Raw genomic sequence first — 23,952 nt, 5'->3', positions numbered from 1 at the left:
TTTCATGGATGTTTCTTCAGATATTATAGTGTCTTCTTGCACTCATCATGGACAGACACATTACCGTTCCTGGAAACTTGAATTCAACCTAGTTAGCAAAAAAGGGATTAGAGTAATATGAAACAGGACCTGTTTGTTCAACACGATCTCATGAAAGTGTGTATATAGCACAAAATTTATTTCTCGTGCCATTTATACGCCTAGTTTTTGCGTGCAAATAATATGCACTGTAAACCCATTGGGTAGGATTAGGGGTGTGTAGTGCGTGCGTATTACACGCCATAAAGTGCGGATCATATGCACGCAAAAACTATTTTCGCCGTATAGATGGGACGAGAAATTTTATGTGGTAAGATTTTTTTTATTTTTTATTTAGATTACATAAAATTGAACAACGAAGTCTGTTTGTAGTTGATTTTACACAGTTACTGGAGTCCAGGTGTTGTGTACACACATGGGTTTATGGGAAAGGACTGTAAAAACACAGGCACTGATTTGAATGGGAAAAAACCTGGAGCAGAAGCAAAGGTGGTATGACCTCACGTAATTGAAACACTATCAGTGTTTTCACAGTTACTATCCAATCTGAAAAAAAAGATAATAAATTATTTTCTCTTAGAACGCATGGGAGTGCTTATTATTAAAAGTGACACAAAAAACACTCTATCGAGCTGGGAATGGCTAAAGTGGCTATTATTGTTATCTTTTCAAGGCCTCATGAAATAACTTAGCCTACCATATGATTTCTAACCTAACATTGTATCGGTGTGAAGAGTATGTCAAACTTTGAGGTCAAGGCTAAAAGCTGTTTAAAAGCCAATTTCCTCACAGTATGTAAATTAGTGAAGCATTTCCTATAAAATATTCAGAATGAATATCCTGTAAATCATCTAATTAACCATTCGTTTCCACTTCACTGAGAGCCTCTCCTCACACCTCTTCCTGACAATCAAAACAAAACAAGAGACAACAAATTTAAAAAAAACAACTAAAAAAACTAAAAGAGAACTGTGCTATATATATATTAATTTATTTGTCTTATTTATCTCGACTGACAAGTGCATTTAAAAGTCCTCCACTTTTTTCAGTTGAAGATGCAAGCACATACTTTTATTATGGAAACAGTGAGATGAAGAAATTATATGAATGACACCTGAAATGTATTAGATTTCTAATACTATGAAAGAGATGAGCCTCATCATGAAGCTAATGCACAGATCAAAGATGAGAACAGGACAGAAGTATATGGCTCTTTGTAGAAAACTGACGCTAAAGAATGCTTTATAGTGAGATAAGCTCTCTTCTTTCTGCATAGGAAAGCATGTCTGCATATAAATTCTTTTAAATGACTTGAATAATGTGAGCTGAAGTATGCAGTGAAATTTAGCTTTACTACTGTCTCTACACAAGTGAGAATTTTTCTAATACCAATGCTTTAAAGCTGCTAAAGTTTTTTTTTTTTTTTTGGTGCAATTTGAAATATTTTCCCCTATCCCAATTTAATGTTTAGAGACAGATATAAGTCCAGAAGATAGTTGGTTTCCCTGAGAAGTGTAATCATTGTGGCTCTGTGGTGATATTGAAATATTGCTGTTTGTTTGAGCATTTTGTCCAGCCATTAGAGTGAGTTTGGGTGGGGCAATCTGTTTGGTAGACGGGGAGTCTTCTGGAAACCAGTTTGAAAAAATATGAATAATCATAATTTTTGCATTTCCATCTGGTGGTACTAGTTGCACATAAAATACACACTTCAAAATAACTTTTATAGGCATAATGATTACGGGACTTTATGAATTGATGGTATTTTATGATTTTAATATTGTGAAAGTACAAAATTATTAAAATGTTTTTATTTGTTTTGCAGGTAAAGGGGATATTGTTTTAGAGAATGAAGTTGTACTAACAAAAATGAAGCTCCTCAACAACTTCCCTGAGAAACTACTAAATGTTGAGGATTCCATTTCAACCATCTCCATTCCAATGTCTGAGCAGGATAACAGAGAGCCTCTCCAGGCTGATGAGGTGATCTCCATCCATAGCGCTGCTCCTGATACAACTGTGACTGAATCAAAAACAGACTATCTATCTTCGATTTTTGCTGATTCTGAGCTTCAAAGATTATATAAATTTGAATCTGAGGACTCTGGGGTAGAGATGACTAGTGGAGCAACTTCCCCATCCACCCCAACTGGTTCAGAGCAAAGCTTTGTGGTCCACAGTAGAGGGTCTTCGTGTGACTCTGGCAACCTGAACTCTCATGAACCTGCTGACAATCCTCTTGAAGACAGTTCAGTCTTTTTGGAAACTGAACAAATATCTTGTACATGTGCTGAACAAGATACTCTTACCATTCTGGGAGACAGAAGAGAGGATGAGAATGCTGATGATGATGATTTAATAGACCTGATAGCAGATTCAGAGAGGTCCGAGGACAGAACCCTGAGGAATACCATGGAGAACTGTGAAGATGAAACTGAAATCATATCAGCACAGGTGGAAATAACAGGCACTGCAATGGCTGAGGACACGATGTCAAGGAACCAGTGTTCTATTGAAGCTTACGATGGCGAAACAGGACCTGAATTTCAGCAGCAGCCTTTGAGGAAAAGCACAACCAGCGACAGCTTGGATGAGTACATGGAAGAGTGCTGCAGGCTAAGTGAGGTATAGCAAGCATTTAAATGTGATTTAAACAAGAACATTATGCTCTTTTTTACCTCACTGCTATGAATTACACAGCATTTATGGGAGAATTATGTTTTTTATTAGTCTCTTCTAAAGATAAGGTATTTTTAATGAAAATCAAAAACAAAGGCGTGTACTGTAAAAACAGTTACAGATATAGAAATGTCTATCAAATAGAAGTAAACATCTGAAATGGTGTTTACCTATTTTACTGGAAAACAAGGCAAAAACACTGATTAAGATTTTGTTTGCAGTGTGATTAAGAGATCAGCAGTCTAAATAATGTCTTTGAAATTAAGTTGTTTCATACCCAGTGAAAATCAGAGTGAAATGCTCTTCCTGTCAATCAAGTTCACAACGATCGTTTACACAACATAATATAATGCTAATTGCATCCGGAAGTGAAGCACTTCATTGACATTATGTGAACTGAAAACAGTCCTTTGTTCTTAAAATGTAAGATGCAAGCGCAGAATGTGAAATTAAGCTGTTTGAGAGATGAAGGGTGTCAGTGAAATATTCATTGTGAACATGGTAAAATGAATAGCTTCTGTTTACAGTTTAGAAGCACACACATATCCTTTCTCATTAGCCGTAATGACGGTCTGTCCACAGCTTGACGTCATCAGCTCATCACTGAGTGTGTATGCTACGACCAAAAAGGAAAACAGGATAAAAGCCTTCCTGTCAGCAGTGTTTCCGTAGAAAGAAACGGCTTCTTTTAGCATTTCTGCTGATTTGTAAAGTTTTTTTCCCCACAAAATGAAAATATAGCACACAAAAATGAGCACACCTCAGCTCGCTTCCAACTGGGTCTAAAACGTTATGAGCTTATCCACTTTCGACCACTTCCAGGTAGTCGAAAACGTATTCGACCAAATTGCATATAGTAGACATTTATGCGGTCGAATGTGTTCGAACAGCCACAAAAGACCGACAAACTCTCTGCCTATACGGTCTTGATGCGTAAACATTATGGGAAGCGTACTAACCAGACGGGATTTTAAACTTTGCCGGCTGGGGACCCAAGTTAGGCTTAAAGACGAAAAATGTACCAAGCACAATGTTCTCTCACCATTCCTGATTTCTAACACGGACTACTCAGTGTTCGGCGTGGTCTTGCGGCTTCTGTCAATGTTCATATGTAAATTGCGTGAGCTTATTTTGTCAATTAGATCGAAAGATCTGGAAAAAAAATATCCATACATTTACCAGCCTATAAACCCTCCCCTCGAAGAAATCAGGACAGAAGTTGTTTAAAGTGGACAAAAGAGACGTATTAAAATGCCAGTGGCCAGTGTGTCTCCCTCATCTACTTTTGATCCGATCAACCAAAACGCATCTTAATAGCAGGTGTAAACAGGGCCTGAGATTTTAAGAGCTGAGAGGATGTCCTGCGGGGTGTGCTGTACAGATCTCTCCCCTTTAACGTGGCCGCCACATCACACAGCACCTGTTCATCTGTGTTGAGAGAGCATGCAGATGGCTGAGTCGATTACAGCTGCAACAGCCAATGCAATGCCTCTCATCTGGACTGTTTCCCTCAGTCCACCATGCTCGTCCAAGCCTCCCTGGATGCATCAAACAGGTGTCAAATAGCTCAAATTACTCACATATTTATCCAAATAATGCCTCTTTGATAGCTCCTAGGTCTTTTGGTGGCCAGTGACTGGACTTTTTTTTTTGACGAATGGTCGACTTTATGGGAGCTGCGATGACAGGTAGCCAGGGCGGTAAACTCGGTCCTCATCATCACCTGTCACCACAGCTAATAAGCTAATTCCCTTGCCTGTTAAATGGAGCTCTGTGGCCTGAGGAAGAGGATATTGAAAAGGGACTATGAGCTTTTTTCCCATCCGCTTCAAACATGGCGACTTCAAAGGGCCTCCCTCCTCCTCGTTTCTAATCTGATTTGTTCCCAACTTATGAGGGTAGGAAGGACACAGAGCTACAGTGAAGATTTAACTGTACAGCAGGTGTATGCCAATCACAATAGACTGATTGTTTACTTATATTATATTATCTTTTCTGCACTTATTTAGGGGGAAATTGAGCAAACAGTTATACGCTTTTAAAGGGATATTTTACTCAAAAATAAAAATAAATCACTTAATCACCCTCATTGTCATTCCAAACCTGTATGACTGTGTCTTTTGTGAAACACAGAAGGTGTTTTGAAAATTTTCTTAGTGTTTCAGCATTCCAAACCCCCCATATGTGACATAAAACATGTCACAGTTGCACTTAATAAACCCTTTATACAGCCATAACTCAAAACTCCTTGTAATTTATTACCAATAGATGAAAGCATAATCAAATTAGCCAAAATATTTCAGAAATGAATGCACAGGGGCAGATGATGTACAACTTCCAGTTCTGTGGAGTCCTGTGTGCTCAAATTATGAGTGATCCTGAGCAATCAGATATGGACCGGCGAAGAGACAGCTTGGAGAAAGGCTAATTCGCAATATTTAAAGATGGCATTGGGAATTATAAAACATGTAAAAGAGATTTAGACTCTTTTATGTTAATCAAATGCATGTGTTCGGCTGGTTGCCAGCTAGCTTGAATATGTTAGTCTCTCTGTATGTGGTATAATGGGACATTAAAAGCATTTTTGAGTCTCGGTTGACGGATGTGTGGAGCAGAGCGAAATATGGTATCAGGGAGGAATGAAGACAGCGTAATTGCTGTTGCCCTTCTGGAGCTCCTCAGCCACCCCCAGGACAGCTACAGCTGAGGAGTTGAATTCCTCAGCTGTAGCACATAAACACAGTCATAACGCCAACATTTCCATAATGCGAGTGTTAGGCTTTAATCTAATGATAGATGAAGCGTGGAGACCGGCGCTGTGTGTGCCACATCTAGCCTCAAACTTTTGGCTGACACTCCGGAATGTGACGTAACAGGTCGTGACACTTAAAGGATTTTCAATGGTTTTCAGATAAAAACACAGGATATATCAACACATCCAGCAGGACGTCTTTGGATAAATACACAAAGCTTGTTTTGTGAGAGATCATATCAGCCAACAATATTAGTTCTCAGCTTTGTTTAAGGCTCATAACCGCCAGTACAATAAATGAAAATATAGCGCTAACTTCAAGAAGAACACAAGCACCATGTATCTCTCAGGATTTAACAGTATCACCTGAGGTCACAGTATTGGGTTGTGATGGGCCGTAAATTAATCTTTAGAAAAAAAACAAGTGAACCTGGAATAATCGTCTGACTCTAGAGGAATTATGCGTTCTGTAGTTTTACAACAGCTGTTTCCATCCACCTATTTTTATGCACATTTTTGGATATTGCATAAAATAAAACACCAAGCTGTGCATAAATTCTAAAAATGCACATAAAAAACGTACGCGCTCTATTGATTTTTATCCAATAAAAAAAACATGCACACAAACTATGATGGAAACACATTTACTGAATAAATCCCTCGATACACAACAAAAAACTCATGTGACTTGGAGGATGTGGATGTGATTGGATAACTGGATTAACCAGCGGAAGCATCGCATCGCATTGAACCAAACGCATCGCACAGCATCTCAAATGTTGGTTTGATCATTCTGAAATGCCTGAGCCAAAGTCTGTCATCTGAATGATGCGTTTTAATTCCCTCTCAGAAGCGTCTCACATCACATTCCCAAACACCAGCATCTGAACGCAAGATAAAATGACAGCGTTTATTGCGCATTTATGATTTAGGATACAAGAGCCAGTATTTCTTCCCCGATTTCAGCAACTTCCATTTTTGTTACAGATGTTTTGCGCCAATTTCCCAGGAAGTGACAATTTTTGTTCTCATCTAATCAGCTTCTATATCTACATGTTGAACTCACCATTGTTTTCAATGTTCTTGGTTACACAAATAAAAATCCATATACCTTTTCCTATATCTCTGAATACACATCTGGTTCCTCATTCCTCTCCAGTTGTGTCACATTTAGTATTGCTTTAAAACAGACCCAGTGAAATATTTCAAATAAAAAAGGATTATTTTCTCAGACACGCCTGAATGGGTTTATAATATCTTCCCTCATATACAGAGCTTATGTAATTAGAAAAATATTGTTTTTGCAATCCAACCCAGAGGCATATGCACAATTGTTTTCCCCAGTTTGTTTTGATCTTCAGTGTACGGTTTAAAAACCACATCCTCACAGCAGAAAGAGCTAAATCATCAATAACCACAACGTCAAGCTTAAGTGTTAACAGCTTTATTGAAAATCATCTCCATGTTTTTTTTTTGTGTATAGGAAAACATTCCCCGCTTTGTTTCAGGGTCTGTGCAGAAACGCACGTGAGAAACGTAGATCCTTCACAATGAGAAGAGAATCAGGGGGAGAAAGGGAGTGGTGCTTTCCCAAACAGTTGTGTCTTCCCTTCCCCTGGGTCACTAGGGATCCTGGGCAAGGGGAAGCAGATAAGATCTGTCATGTTTCTGCAGTCATAAAGGCTTGGAACAATTACTTTCCTTTGGCTACCCCACATCAAGCATCAGTGCTGGTTGCTGCTTTATGAGAGAGCACCTGGTTGTGAGCCACCTGTCTACAAATGTGTAGAGAAAGACTGTGGTTATTATACATGATCTAAGCAAGTCCAAGCCTGAAAGAGCCTCAAAGAGACACTTTAACCAGTTTTGTTTACTTTAACAAGGTCTTGTATAATTTTTGTTGTAAAAAAGTTACAGAGTAAGTGGACATCAAATGAAATAAGAAATATCTTATATGATCCATCTAAATCAAATATGGAAGTGTGATAGTGCAGTGTTACTAGAGAAGCATGAGAAAAGTTCATGTTCAAGGGAGCAGAATCGTGACCTGCCGAGGATCTCACACTCTTTCTGAGGAAACGAGTGATGTCAGCTCCTAGTATTTCATATCTCCGTCATGTCCTCTATTGTTTAGCCCCTGTGTTTCCATTAATGCTGGGCTTTGGGACTGGATTGGACGCAAGTGGCACGGAAAAGCTTTCGGGGTGGAAAAGCCCGAGACCTGAACTCACATCCTGCTTTTGTTGGGACACTTTTTGGAATGTTGATGATTGTATAAATATTTGTTCAAAATTTCCTTTGAATTTTTTTGAAAAACGTGAGCATCTGCAGCTACAAGCAAAGATGGAAGGATGAATCAACAAATAAACAATAGGAACCGGATCTAACACGTTTCCTAATGATAAATCACACATTTAAACTAGTTACCTTCAGTTTCAAAAGCAAAAGAAAATTCAAGCTTTCAGTTGTGTGGGGTCCAAACACTTGAGACTTGGATTTTTTTTTTCATAAAGCCATTTCAGCAAATTATGTTTCCATCCACAAATTGGAATATCGCATAAAACATTTGCAAATGAAGCACTATTTCCATCCAGTGAGTCGAAGAGAACAAAATCGTCACTTCCTGATAAACTGGTGCTAAATATCACTAAGAAAAGTAGGAGAAGCCACTGTATAAAATAATTTTCGTATATATTTCTTGCATCTCAGAGCGTCCAGATGAAACTCAATAAAGTGTTATCTTGCTATTGGAGGCAGATGCTGCTGTTTGGGAACCCAGTCTTGTAAGGGTTCTGGGAGGTAATTATACCGAGCCACTTTGACGAAAGACTTTGCTCAGGCATTTCAGAACAACCAAAACAGCATGTCAGATGTGGTGCAAAAAGATTGGTCCGCTGGTTAGTCCGGCTATGCCATCCCATCTCGCAAAATCAAATGATTTTTTTGATGTGCATAGAGGAATTTATTTGGTAAATGAATTTCCATTGTAGTTTATGCTCATGTTCAGACTCAAACGAGCTCATGTGCTCTTTACGCACATTTTTAGAATTTATGCACATCTTGGCACTTCCATCCAGCAGTTTTTAAGCGATATCCCAAAATGCACATAAAATAAGTGGATGGAAACATAGCTAGTGTCAGTATTGGTTAAAAAAAATGAATGATGTTCAGTTGTCTAATGATAGCTGGTCTCCAGGAATGTGTCAATTTGTTTGATGAAATGCAGCGGACTAGTTGGCAAACTCTATTTTAGATCATCTTGTTCATCTAAACGTGTTTCCAGAGCTGTGATAAATCCTATTAATGATTCCATTGAGATAGTGAAAATACTTTTAGTGTTAAATAATGGGTGGAGATCATGGTGCTTACGTCATCAGTTTAAGACCCTCTGGTTCACCTGAACACCTGGAATGATCTTTATCAGTTACTGTGGGAACCTTTGCTTTGCTCTGTGCTCATTAGCCCATCAATCAAATGAGCCATTGGCTTTCAAACAATAGGATACAGTTCACACTGTTCTTGTTGACTTATTTAACAAAAGTCACTTAACCCCCTATAGTGTACATAAACATCTCGGGTAATCCCCTTATTTAGAGCCTATACCTATTGTCCAGAGAGGGGTGGGGGGTCCTTACCTAAGGGAACACTCCCAGCCAGCGTGAATATGTTTACAGCCCCCATTTTTACAATGTTTTATGAAAAGTTCAATAAAATGAGTAGTTAACCGTAATGATTTTTCTCTCTGTCTTGACAACCAGGTGAACCAGGCCAATCAGTCCAACCCACTGGGCTCAGGACTGGGGTACCTAGAGCACATCTGCCAACTTATAGAGAAGATCGGTCAGCTACAGGAACACAACCTCCGACTACAGAAACAGATCTGTGGCTTGCAGAAGGATGGCCGAGTAATCAAGACAAAAGAGGTATCATTCACCTGCCAGTGTTCATCTTTATAAGCTTGGCCCAGAGAATAAAAAAAGTGTAGATAAAGTTTTGAAAACACATCATACTTCTCAATTTGAAACTGGTTAAAGACATTGCTGTAGGTCTGGGTTTGAAAGATGACGTCTTGGAATTACAATTTGTTGTGGGTCAAAGCCCCATATTGATGCCTGGGGCAAAGGATTATTGATTCATACTGCGTCAATGTAAATCCAGCTCTTTTGAGTGGGGTTTAGGGGTTTTCAGTCATAACGGATAAAAGTGTATTTAATAAACAGAGCTGCTGGGTTCAGCCCTTTTCGACCCGCACACAGATGGGGTATTCGTTTCAAAGGACCTGATGTCCCCTCACATGGATTTCATTTGTTTTTATGCGTCCCATGTTGACATTATTCAGGACCAAAGTCTTTTCCTGTGTCTTTGTTTAGTGGGTCATTGAGAGAAGCTCTCTCAGTCATGCAATGCGTTTTGTTTGATGAAAAGCCTGATTGAAAAGCGGATGAGTATTGATTTATACCTAACAAAAATTAATTTGGTAAACAAAATATGGTTAAAAAATGGTAAACAGAAAGGTTTATGTCAGGTTACACTTTAGATTAGGGTCCAATTATCACTATTAACCAATTATTAACTATGACTTTTACCTCAATAAACTCTTTACTGCTTATAAATAGTTAGTAAGGTAGTTGTTAAGTTTAGGTATTGGGTAGGATTATGGATGTAGAATATGGTCATGCAGAATAAGGCATTAATATGTGCTTTTATAAGTACCACACAGCCGCTATCATAGTAATATGCATGCTAATAAGCAACTAGTTAACAGTGAGAATTGGACCCGACACTAAAGTGTTACCTTTTGTCATTTAGCAGTTATTTACTGCAAAATGCCAACATGTGAATGAATTCTATAAATCATAAAGCTGTTCAGATTCAGTTAAGTTAACAACGTGGAACCCATAAAAACTCAGCAAACGTGCTTGAACAAGAACAAGAGTGCACCTGGCATGAATGTTATCAGCCAAAAGCCACAGGAAAAACAGCACTTTTACGTTTTGTATAACATTATGGATGTTTTTCTAACATGTCGGCCTTTGTTTTTTCCTTTGGATTTGTACCTCTCCTGAATTAGTAACAAAACTCCAAAATATTGAGACCAGGAAGGGAGCTTGTTTTTGCTGAATGCGGATGCAAGTTAGAAAGCTGGGCGCAACCCCCAGAAATGGGATAAAGCCTATACTAACTCTTTCCCCGCCAGCATTTTTAAGAAACGTTTACGAGACCTCCAGAATATTTTGTTTTATGAAAATCTGAACATGCAATAAATCAAAAGAAAGAACAGAGGCTTTGCTTTAAGAATTGAAAATGCCCCAAATCTATTCATGACATTCATTTATTTAGCTAATTATGTATTTTTAAATATTTTCTAAATAAAATCAGTAAATCACGGTATATCAAATCCTGTACAATACACAAATTCTTGTGTGCATAGTGCAATAGCCATTGAAACTGCTATAGGTTGAGAGAATTCACTGTTGTGGCAGGTTTCAATATCACTCTGTGTTCTTGCTTTTTTCTATTACTCTATGTGATGGAGGATAAAAACCATTTTTATAATTCCTGAGTGAAATTTGCTAACGTATTTAATATACCTTCCCCTTTGCCAGTCCTTCACCCCAGTCTCTTCACTCTAGTCCTTTGCTTACCGACTAAAAGGCTGTGACAGTATACTATTGCGTAGACGTCTTCCTGACCTCTGGATGCTGTGCTGTTGGATGAGAACAGCTTTGTTCATGGTTTTTCAGAGAGTCAACTCTAAACTGGCTCTGTCAGGTCGGGCCCTGGGGCCAGAAAAGACTTTACATGGTCACAGTGAGTAAGCTCAGTAGGGAGCCTGCTCTTCAAAGTCATCAAAGAAAGCACGAGAGAAATAGGGGCAAAAGAAAGGAGGACATTTTAAAAATGTTCTTTTCTACAGAAACCATGCATGCGCATTTGCGATTCATAGATTTCACTTCTAGAAGAGACATATGCAGGTTTTTTCTCTGAATTTGAGAAATGATCGTAAGATCAAATGTAGGATGTTTTTTTTTTGCTCATTTTATAAATAGGGCCTCAGGTTGATACAATTTAAACTTATGAATTATCACTTTGAATCAGCCAAACAACACTCAGTGAAATGCTCAGTAGTAAAAGTAATGGAATCGTCAAGGAATCAAACATTTTTCAGTTGAAAGTCAATTGTCAAATTCTTAATTCCTTAAAATTCCAAGAAGAAAAACTATGACACATTAATAGTTCATGGACCACACGGTGTGATCTCCCTGGGTCTTCAATTCCCTGGGCTGTGTGTGTCTTTGGAGAACAAGCAACAGGCAGCAACATGCTGTTACACACATCAAAAGGCAGGGGAACTCCTGAAACGTGCCTCAGTCTCCACTATAATGGACCAAGCTGTCTCGCCAGTCTCCTCTCTGGCTGTTTTACCCACCTACCCCTAAACCCACACAGGATGCCCAAGGCGTCACTTTAAACCATGCTTCAATATCTGACGCTCAAAGCACCCTTTAGCGTCCATATGAGACGCATAACCCTACCACAGACCTAAACCTACCCAACCGAAGCGTCACATATTGACGCTAAAGGGTGCTTTGAGCGTCAGATATTGACGCTTCCGAAAGCGTCAGTTACATGACGCCTAAACCTACCCATAACCGAAGCGTCACATATGGACGCTACAGGGTGCTTTGAGCGTCAGATATTGAAGCATGGTTGAAAGTGACAAAAAGTGACGCCTTAGGTATGAGAATGTGTTGCGTACTCATAAAAAGCATTCAGGACTCAAACAATATTCAGTTACCACCATTGTAGTGTCACTTTACTCTCTTGTTAGTCCTACATGTTGATCTCTTCAGTTATCAGGCGTGACCAATCCGATCAAAAGATATGTTGAAGGATTTGGTATTTTGGTTTATGGGACATTTAAGGTGAATTCTTTCATCTTCAGACCATGTTCAATGCTCATGTTTCTTTCTTTTCAAATCCATCTAAAGATCTTTATGATGCATTGATACTTAAAGAGGAATCAGTGTTCAGCATGTCTTTGCTCTCAGTGCCAACAACAACAAAATCCTTAGCAAACGGATCCACCATGGCATCCTCACCTCATCAATCAGAAAGCGTTTACCATGCAAATACAGATGTAATGGAAACAATAGGACAATCTTGGGTAAACAGATTTTGGGAAACATCTTATCACTTGCACGAAACACTGTCATGTGAATTTCAGAGGCTTAAAACTCAAACTCTTTTTTTTCTAAAAAGCATAGGTTCTTATATTTTGAATATTGTGTATTAATATGCATAAGTCATATCTACTACACTGCACATCTGGTTTGGAAAAGAATGTGTAACTATAAGAAAGACTGGTGGAAATGACACCAGCAGATTTCAGCTGTTGAGGTGGTGCAAATGATGATGTGGAATACATGAGGAAAATGCTTAAAATAGTGACCCAGATAAAGACATTTACCAAAGGAAAAGCAAAATCAGGGTCATTTTGATTTTGTCTCATGATTTAACTGTTGAGAGTGAATTTGAACTGTAGAGCAAGTTGAATGGACGTGTTTGAGGGCTTCAGTAATTTTACACTTGTATAAATCTAAACCAGATGTCTAATCTACGGGCCAAGTATGTGCTATCATCCTTGACCCATGGGCGTGAACATCAGCAAATTGAATTTAGATTTCATACAGTGAACTATTTTGAGTGCTCTTCTATCCCAAATGACCACATTTTTATTTAGTTTTGGAGCATTTCATCTATACAAAACAAAAGCTTTCTAAATGTGTACATTTACAATGTATGCATATGCATTCATAAATAGATGACTAACAAAATGAATAAATAAAATGGCCTCAATATTATATGTATGAGACAAATTCTCAATTCAAACTCTTTTTCAGGACTTTTTCATACATCACTGCAGCTGTGGAGCAGCCAGCTTGGCCTTCCAAGAGCTCAAGAGACACTTTCACAGTGATCACTACAGCCTAACAGCATCAAGCAGCACGCTGTCTGACCTGACCACAATCCCTGAGGTCACGCGCAGCCCCCTCAGGACAGGCGTGAGAGGTCAGTGTGTAAACACACCTGGAGTCAAACATACAGGGATAAGATTAATCTGTTTACATTGACAAATGCTGATGGTTGGTTTGCTGGCTCTATCTATCTATCTATCTATCTATCTATCTATCTATCTATCTATCTATCTATCTATCTATCTATCTATCTAGATAACCCCCTCTAAGTGTCCCGCATATAAACCCTTGCTGTCCACGTAGCACTAAAGTCATGTTTTTCCTGGTTGCTTTCCTTCCATCTCATGTTCCAAAAGGTGGGTGGGCGACCAAACATTAGTCTCTAGAGAAATGGGAAATGAACACTTTAGTGATAGGTGGAATTTCTGGAATTCCATATAGAGAGAAGAAGCATATCTCAGGGATTCTGGGAATTTTTGTGGGCGGGAAAACAGAGCTAATGTATGTTTCAGTATCTATATGCACCACACCCTTCAGAGGACATAGTGTTAAGTCATAGATCACAAATTCACAAGATAGTCATTTCCTCTCATAGAGAGAACTATTTACGAGCATGTTTTCTCCTGTACAGATGGTGAGATGGGCTGTCAACCTGCTCTTCCCGTTTGGAAAAGGGGTCTGAATCGAAGAAGCTACACAGAGGGAGAAGCCAAGTACCTGAGCGACAGCGCTGAGGTCCTCTCTGCTCCTCACAGACGGGTGAGGCAGTTGAATTTCAACACACTGAATCACTTTGACAAACACTCATCTTTCAACACTCAGGGGAAATGGATAGTGAATGTTTGGTCAAGCCTCTCTGTCTCATGCATTGGTTTACTCATTAAATTACTCTCGATTGCGGTAGTTTAGTCAACAGAAAATGAAAATGAAGCTGCTCAGGAATGGAAGTAGAGCCAGTTGAAACTGTTAGTCACATTAGCGACAATTATTTAGATGACAAAGCATTCCACTTCAGGGATGTGGAAATTATGACAATAAGAGGGATAGTTAAGCACAACTGTATATTTCATTAACTGATAAATCATGTTAATGTTCCAAAGTAAAATCTAAATAAAATCTGTTTTGTAACTTTAAAGAACTTAAAAAAGGTGGTAAAGAGTTATACCAAATTAAATACTAATTATATAAAAGGTGCATGGTGTCATATACAAAAATACAAAACACCATCATGGTAACACACAACACTATGGCTATAATGCAATAATAATTTAACAACACAAGATGTAACAAAACCTTCATTTATATAACTGATAACAAAAAAAATAAAAAATAAGAAGAAACATCAAATGTAAATTGTCACACAGGTAATTCTGGGAATGTCAATTACAAAATGAATTGTTCTTTTATCACTTCTACAAACTGTACATATAACTGTGTAAAATGACATCAAATTTCCCATTAGATCCATTCCAGTGTTTCACCATATATATAAAGGAACTTATGTTTAACCAATTAAAAGGTTTTAACTATAGAATTTTTACTGTTTAAAATAATTTTGTACCTTTGTGTGTCTGTAGTTGAGTGAGAACTATACTTGGGGAAGAGTGAAGGAACTGGTGAAGAAGACCAAACTGAGGAACCAGAGCAGGCTGGGACTGTCTTCAGGCTCCTTGAAGAGATCATGTCCACAGCTTTACCGGTACTCCATCCCTGTTTTCATAATAATTCAGGAGTTTCGGATCATTAGCACGCAAAACAATTGCCAGATTTGATCTCCCTCTGAAGGCACATTGAATGTTATTTTATAAATAAATAGAATATATATTATTTCTAAAAGCCTGATCAACATTATTTCACAGACAATTAGTTTTGATATTAAAAATGAATCAGAATGGAAATTAATTCAAGCTTTGAACAACTGGGTGTTGTTCCCATTTGGACTACAGTAACTTCTAGGAAATTGCATCACAAACACAAGTAGTACTAATGGCTCTGCTCTTTTGATGTTATGACTCACTATGTGTCCGTGATGCAAGATAAGACTCTCATCACAACCGAACGCTGGTAAACTGCTGGGCGTCCTAATCTCGTCTGAATGCTGCCTCCTCTTAAATACCTCAGCACTGGGCTCATGTGGTAGTCGGTGACTAGCACCACGTTGTATGAATGAGCAGAGAGCAGAACACTGATTAGGTATTGGATCTCATTCAGTCCAGGATTATTTTAGTGGGTTTTATACTTTTCTAGTATTTTGAATTGTTTTTTTCTCATTTAAAGAGAAGTTTAAGTTTTAATGATTTTGTAATGCGCTTTTGTCATTTTTATTAGTTTTGGTAACACTATAAAGCAATGTAAGCAGCAATATAATGCTTCATGGAAAATAAAGCGAAGATGACAAACAAACAACAAGGAAGAACAAAAAATAAACATACAGTAAATACAAGAGTTGGTTGTTAGTCGACAGCAGCTCCAGACAAACAATGACCCTCAAAACTGTCCTGTTACTACAGCTAACATTACAACAACAGCTTATCTTGGACCTGTGAAACACCAAAACCAGTGTTACTCAGTTATGGAGCAGAAACAACAACCTTGGCGTCCGGTTTCAGGTCTTAGGTCTCTCCAGCGCTTTCAACTGCGTTTCTTATAAATCACTTACTGCACCTTTAATTCATGCTTAACTAATGCACACATGACCTCTAGTTCATGTATGACTCACAATGAACTAAGCCATTCATTAATGATTGATTAATAGTTTAAGTCTTATATTAATTTCTAATAATTAAATGTCATCAAAGATTAATTCTCTTCAAACATTTAGTATTAACTAATAGTGAAAATTTGTGTAATTCACAATGGGTCGAAGCCATGTATTTCAACTTTCAGCTGTCTGCAACGGGATACCGTGAATAGCTCTTCATGAGTCATACGTGAACTCATGTTTATCTGTACATTAGTTAAGCATGAACTAATACATATTAGTGCACCGGTATTGTTACTGTTTTTAATTTTTCTAATTAGCTTTAGGCCTAATCTATTTTTATTTCAGTTTTTCTAATTTTAGTAGGCTACTAAAACTTGAACTTATTTCAGTTAGTTGCCAAAGCAACATTTCTAATTTTTATTTCAGTTTAATTTCAGCTTTATATCAACTATGATTTTTCATAGTTTGTTAAAAATAATAACCCTGATTCAGTCACTACACTTGCTGTTAGTACATAACTGCATTTTTCACAATGTTAATAAATCAGTTTATATTGTGACACTGATTGGTTAACCAAGGTGCTTATTGGTTTTCTGCAAGGCTAGAAGCTAGATCCAAGTTTGCTGACCAAATTGCAGCTCTATATCACTTTCTGAACTAATAACAGACACTTTATCTGTGACATAAGGAAGAGCGTTTTAGGGACGAACACCTTAAAAATGCCTTTTTCCTCTACAAAAGAATTCTCAATTCTCCTGGATCTCAACTTATTCCAAGTTAGCAGTGATCCCACACATAGGTTGGCACAGACTCAGATGAATAGTTCCAGGGCTGCAGTGTCAGGTTGGAGGTATGCTGGTGGGAGTAGGAGAATTCCCCATGTTTTTCACTCATTAGATGAGATATGGGAGCTATGCTAAATGCACTCTCCTCCAGAGAGTAGATATTTTCTGAGGAATATCCATATGGACCGGTGATTCATACAATACGCTTACTGTATTTTGACAGTATTTGTTTTTCTCATTTCGTAATATTCAGTGTGTTGCATAAGTGCAATGCAATTTGAAAAATTGGGTCAGACTGTCTTCCATTAGTTCAGACCAACTTAATGAGGCATTAACATTCTCTTTGGTGCTATATAGAAAAGGTTATTCAAAACATATTTAAAATATTTTAAGTAGCTTCCCAATATTTGCCATGATAAGGAAAGCATACTTCAAATTCAATCCCAAATGACTGCAAATGTGTCAGAATTTGACACGATTAAGATTGCTAAAATGGTTTCAATCTTCCCCACAGCCCAGATGTGATGTCAGCAGAGCGCCCCAGGACAAACAGAAACTCCATGATCGCTTTGGGCCATCAGAAGCTGGACTATCAGTGGCCACAGTAGTATTGATCAGGTAGGCACAAACACATCGTCTGCCAGTTCCTAGTGCAATAACTATGAACATGAAGATCAAAAACTGACAATTTAATAATAACATGTATGACTAGTAAATAGACAAGACACCGCAAGTCGCTTTGGATAAAAGTGTCTGTGAAATGCATAAATGTAAATGTAAAATATAGCTGCCACGCCAGCAGCAAAATTGTGTGGCCAAGCACATTAATGGCATTGAGTACATTGCATTCCTCAAAAAAAAAAAAAAAGATTTTAATGCCAATTATTGCAAATGTTATAATTTTACCTTAAATAGTTGAGCAAAAAATTAAAATAGACATAATTTAATGACATTCCAAACCCAAAATATCATCTTCAGAACACAAATGAAGATATTTTTTGAATTTGGTTTGGTTTTGGTTGAATCCAAGTCTTCTTAAAAACATTTATATGATGCTTTATATGATGAACAGATTTAATTTAGGCTTTTATTCACATATAAACACTGATCAGCACACATACATAGAGCACATCAAATATGATAAATGGCATTTGAACAAATCTCACTGGTTTAATGAGAGAATATTAAAAATATCTTCATTTGTGTTTCAAAGACAAAGTCTTATGGGTTTGGAATAACATAAATGATCACAGAATTTTCATTTTTGGATGAACTATCCCTTTAAATTAGTCATTAGAGGCAGTTTTCTATCAAGCGTTGCAGAGATATCGCCTAATTTCCTGTTTGTAAATGGCACTGTTGATTTCATTGCACTCTTACTTTTTTCAGTTTGGTGAGTTTCACCTTTTGAAATGACTGGGTCACAAAATTTGAGTAGTTGTAAAAAACAAAAATTAACACAGGAACCTAAAGGTCCGAATTGGCCCCAAGTTGCTCATACTATTCGCCTTAATTAGTGAACCAAATTTCATAACTTTTCATCATACAGTTATTTATGGTCTGTCGTGGACTCCCATAGTAGAGGAAGAAGAAATAGAGGTCAGAACAGAAACAATATAAAACAGAAACAACAAAGTGTTCAGTGCATGGTCTCCAGTGCTGTCAGAGTGCAGAGGAGGGTTTGTGTTCCAGGTCAGTTGTTGTTTTAGCACTGTTTGGACAGTAAGGCTCTATCTCTCGGCAGTGTTGTTTCAGTACAACTGATATCACGCACACAGTGAATGAGCAGCATGTTAACTCTCAGCTTTTGTTTTCTCACCAGACATTGAGCAGATGGCCGGCGATGGGGCAGCTTTTCCAAAAAGCAAAAGGACAAAGTGATGGTTTTTGCAGTTTGCAGGTTATTCCAGACTGAGGAACAAAATGGGAGAGAATGCACAAGAAAAAGACGAACAGGATTTGAGTAATGAGAGAAAAATATACTGGTATTGTGTGTACTGTATATAATACTAGGTGAGATGTGTATATGTTAATGCAAGTGTTAAGTTGTTGATGGAACCTGTTGAAGGAGCTTGTTTGAGTGACGTGACATTTCTATAAAGCACTCATTAGATTTGTCAGCTAATGAGGTACTATTAAAGACTATATAAACATGGGAAGATGCTTTACAGAAAGCGATTTCCAAAAAAGGGAATTACAGTAAATTCTTAAATATAGTCTAATGTAAATTTCTGTCTGAGAAAATTTACCAGACACTGTCCTAATTGTAAAATACTTGAAATACACCCAATTTATAACAAATGTTGAACACGCATGCTATAAATTTATATACATTCTTTTGTACCACAATTATAAGAATTGCCATGTGTAAGTGTGTATATACAGACATAACAAATATGCATGTATGTATCCATGATGCATGGATCATACAGTATGTGTGGATGAGAGTGGAAGAGGGGCGCTCCCACATGTGAATTCCTCCATCTACAGACATATATCAATGTGATGACGGGGCTTATGATAACATGTAAATTACTTATGGCAGTTCTGTACGCTGCTCGCCTGTCTGATGTTATATAATGTGTGCGGCCTTTCGCCTCCCTAAAACTGAAGCAATGCCCAGAGTATGAACCTGAAATATCATCCTAAACTATGAATTAACAAGTGCTTCCTATGTGCCTGCCAAATTTCAGTCCAAAGACATAAATGGTTAATTAAATTGAATAAAATCAATATACAGTGAACTAACCAAACCGAGCTGGATTAAAGTCATACTGTCACTATCAGAACTCCTTTAAAAAAAAAATTTCAGAAACACAAAACGTTATGCCCAGTCATAGTGAGTTAATTTAAGTTAGATAAGTGCTGCTAATCATAAACAACAGAAGAACTAATGACAGTCAAAATGTAAAAAAGTTTGAAAATAGCTCAAATAAATAGATAAAATACAATAAAAAAAAAGTTGGAAAAGTTCAAGTCATAAACTTTACTGAAGTTATTAGTGGACCTCAGGGACAATAATGAAAATAAAAAGTTATGAAGAGTGCAACAGTGCCCACGCTCTTTCTCAGCGGCGCTGGTTCTGGAAGAGTTTTTTCCCCCACAAATATTTTCCCATTGGGATTTTGTCTTTATTAAAGAGTTATATGCCATGAACCAAGCCAATCAGAATGAATCACAACACTACAAACTTTGATTTTACGCAAAAAAGTTTTTGAAAATCAGACAGACAAAGGTACAAGACTGTGAGCTTAACCGCTTTAGTGAGGGAAAGAACTACAATCCCACAAAGCATTGCGAACAGCATAATCAAATTAAAAATGATGGAGAAATATAAAACTTCTTCATTTTATATATAAAAGCAATATATTTTGAGTTAATTGCAAAATATTGTATATATATATATATATATATATATATATATAAATTACATTATATAAAAAATTCTACGCCTAATATTCCGTATAGCAACAATGAGTAATAATGTAGTTTTTCACCAGGAATTCTGCTGTTAAACACTTATTTTAAAAATAAGATGAAATAATGCGGGCTGACGGCTTCAGGAGAAGCAAATACCATGGATTAACAAACTCGTAGCTTAGACTATAGGTCTGTCTTAAAGGGTTTATAACTTATCATTCAAAATCAATTTCCCAAAGGAGAAAATGAATGGAGTACTTCCAGAACCCAACTGTTGCACTCTAAAGTTAATCCACAGTGAAAACAGTCAGGTATACTGGACAACATTAGGTTAAGCTCCGAAAGTGAGCATTAAGTGTTTGACTGTCTTTGTTGACAGCTGGGTGAGTGAGGTACTAAAATACTGATGTCTAGATAAGGTCTAGCTGTTTTGCAGACCACTTCGTGTGAAAGATGAAACACATTTTCTAATCAAACTTTTGTAACATGATATTGTTCTGGCCAGAAAAGTGTATTAAAGCATGTAGTACTGTCTTTTGATGTACGCTTGACCTATCGTTTCAGTCACTGTTCTGAGTAATGGTGTTGATCTGTGTGTAAAAATTAATGAGAGCTGATGTATGGCAGAATTCTTTGTCTGTTAGGGAAAAATTATATGATGACGAGCGATTTGTACTCATCTTGTGTATTGTAGTGTACCAAATGGACGGAATAATTCATTATGCATATTGCATTGTTATTCAAATGTATTTTTTAATAAATAAGATATTTCTAAATAACATAATTTGGTTTACATTTCTTTCATCATGTACTGATGTACTGTACTGCACTTAAAAAATAGACCTTATAGTCATATACCGTACACACTCTGATTCTTAAAAAGCCCCAAAACGGAAATGATGATGTAAAATAAAATTAGATGGAAGAGAATACTCAATTTCTTGGTGAATAGCAAAAGATTTGTGAGTGAACAATTGTAATATTTTGTCATAGTTCAAAATAAAATTAACAAAAGATAAAAATTAAATTTGATAATGACTTAGATGAAAATGTTGGGAGGTACACCTTTCAATGTTAATATTTAGACTATAAGATATGCAGTGACTAAAGGATCAGGTGAGAAAACATCAGAATCCAGGTCATGAGGCCATTGGCAGAATGACAGCAAATATAAGCATTACTCTCAGTATGAAGAATCTCAGATTTCTCTCACTTAAAGGGTTAGTTCACCCAAAAATGAAAATTCTGTCAGTAATTACTCACCCTCATGTTGTTCCAACCCCGTAAGACTTTCGTTCATCTTCCGAACACAAATTAAGATATTTTTGATGAAATCTGAGAGCTGGCTACACACACTGCTAGGTAATCGATATGTGCCAGCCCAGAAAAGTTAGTAAAAACATTATTAAAATAGTCCAAGTGACTACGCTGGCTCAACTTTAAGTTTATCAAGCGACGAGAATACTTTTTGTGTGCACATTTTATTTTTTATTTTTTTACAAAAATAACGACTTTATTCAACTATTCATTTTCTTCTGTGTGGGCCTCTGAGTGAGTTCACGTAGTGTAACAGCGCAGCGATTCTGGGTTGTACGTCAGAACGTAGGCTCACTATTGGCCAGCATCACACTCATCACACACATGACCAGCATCGGCCAATAGTGAGCCTACGTTCTGACGTACAATCCAGAAGCGCTGCGCTGTTACACTACGTCAGCAGCTTAGGAGAATGACATGGAAGAGATGGTTGAATTAAGTCATTATTTTTGTTTGTTTTTGCGCACAAAAAGTATTCTCATCGCTTGATAAACTTAAGGTTGAGCCACTGTAGTCACTTGGACTATTTTAAACATTGTCTTTAGTAACTTTTCTGGGCTGGCAGATATCGATTAACTAGCAGCCTATTAAGGAGTGAGTCAGCTCTCAGATTTCATCAAAAATATCTTAATTTGTGTTCCAAAGATGAACGAAAGTCTTACGGGGTTGGAACAACATGAGGGTGAGTAATTACTGACAGAATTTTCATTTTTGGGTGAACTAACCCTTTAATACAGATGATAGCAGAGTTCAAGCGGTTGCTACACAAACAGAACAGCTTTAAATGAACGGTCTAATGTGATTTCCCCCACCACAGTAAACAATAAATGTAAAATCATAGCATATGTGGGACTTATGAAGTCATAGACTCTATAAGTGTGCACCACACTCGTAAAAATGTACTATAAAATCTCAACACTAGAGAGTCAAGCTGTTTATCAGCATGGCAAAGTTGAGCACACTTGATATTAGCGCCTCCATCTGGTAGATAGCGGTAATGCATGAGTTAAAGTCAGTCAACTTTAGTCATTGTGTGAATAATTTCCAGTGTATCAGCTTCTGCCATCAGGGAGACGGTATAGAGTCCCACTGTGTAAGAGTAACCGTTACAAAAAATTATTTATTCCTGTATCTATTAATATGTTAAATAGCAAGATGTAGTAATGTAGTCATTTTTTTTTTTTTTTTTTACTCTTTTCTTTTTGGTTTGTGTGTGTATGTATATGTTGTGTACTAATGCAGCTTTGAGTTCAAGACAAATTTCCTGAAAAAGGACAATAAAGTATACTAACTAACTAACTAACTAACTAACAATGGTTAAAAGCAACAGAGGGATATGAACGAATTGTAACGTTGAACTAAATACTAAATATATATTAGTAGTAATAATAGTAACAGTCTCTAGAACATTTTATGAGCTAGGCTATATTACTAACGCCACATAAAGCATGATACAGCACATTTTAATTGAATTCTCCAGAAATACAACAAAATTGTTGACAATTGATGTATTTGGGGCAGTCTATAGAACATTTTATGAGAGCTGAGAGACTTGTTGAACATAAGAGCCCTCTTTTTGTACCCTCAGAGGTTCAGGAAGGCCGGTGTAGCTGCACACATTCCAGCAACTCCAACACAATGGAGTCATAAAATATGTCATACCCACCCTCTGCATCTACAGATACCACAGAAACAGACGAATGAATCTGGGAAATATAAAGTGGATGTGTGCCAGTGACTGATGATTTACAGAAATGCATACTTGTGCTCCAGTGGGGCGACACCGGGGTAGCATTATTATTATTTTATGCCTTTTTGTGTAGTTTAATACAGAGAACATACAAAAGTGGGTCAGTGCAGGTGAAAAAAGCCAAACAGGAAACCGACTGATCTGTGTTTGAAAAGGAGTCTTGCAGTATAACAATTCATTATGCATGAAACGCACAATGCAGTTATCATAATAGTGATGCCTTACTAAATGCCTAAAATGAATAATTATAATCACACTGTTGTGTATGTTGTGAGTCATAATTATCACAACTAAAATAGATTCCGATTTGCTGTTTTGAAATATACAAAAAAGGAAAGTGTTCAATTTATAAAAAATAAACTTATAACAACACTGCAGTCAGATCTGCAATATCCTAAAGGAGGTGGATGTTTCCCCATCCAGGGCACACAGATTTTTTTATATCTGTCTAGAGAATAATTTCCTCCTGTGCAGGAGATTGTGATTTGCTCATTGAGCAGATCTGAGTCATACTGAGATTAATACAC

The 23,952-nt window shown here is 37.2% G+C and overlaps 1 protein-coding gene across 2 annotated transcripts in view; it reads left to right on the top strand.

The window, feature by feature from the left end:
* Nucleotides 1-20,254, top strand: part of LOC308682181 (uncharacterized protein) — a 38,655-nt gene extending 18,401 nt beyond the window's left edge. The window contains exons 2-8 of one of the 2 annotated variants that reach the window (XM_081351694.1): nucleotides 1,865-2,664; nucleotides 9,229-9,393; nucleotides 13,375-13,543; nucleotides 14,081-14,208; nucleotides 15,027-15,148; nucleotides 17,453-17,556; nucleotides 18,761-20,254. In XM_081351694.1, the coding sequence (XP_081207820.1) occupies nucleotides 1,865-2,664; nucleotides 9,229-9,393; nucleotides 13,375-13,543; nucleotides 14,081-14,208; nucleotides 15,027-15,148; nucleotides 17,453-17,546 (1,478 nt within the window). In that variant the 3' untranslated portion in view covers nucleotides 17,547-17,556; nucleotides 18,761-20,254. The remainder of the gene's footprint in view (nucleotides 1-1,864; nucleotides 2,665-9,228; nucleotides 9,394-13,374; nucleotides 13,544-14,080; nucleotides 14,209-15,026; nucleotides 15,149-17,452; nucleotides 17,557-18,760) is intronic. The other variant, XM_081351695.1, reaches the window with a different exon arrangement.
* Nucleotides 20,255-23,952: the final 3,698 nt, after the last annotated feature.

The sequence above is a fragment of the Scardinius erythrophthalmus genome (assembly GCF_964197995.2).
Source record: "Scardinius erythrophthalmus genome assembly, chromosome: 21".
NCBI classification, from domain to species: Eukaryota; Metazoa; Chordata; class Actinopteri; order Cypriniformes; family Leuciscidae; genus Scardinius; species Scardinius erythrophthalmus.
The sequence above is the reverse complement of the archived record's forward strand: the minus strand, read 5'-3'. Positions and strand labels throughout refer to the sequence as shown.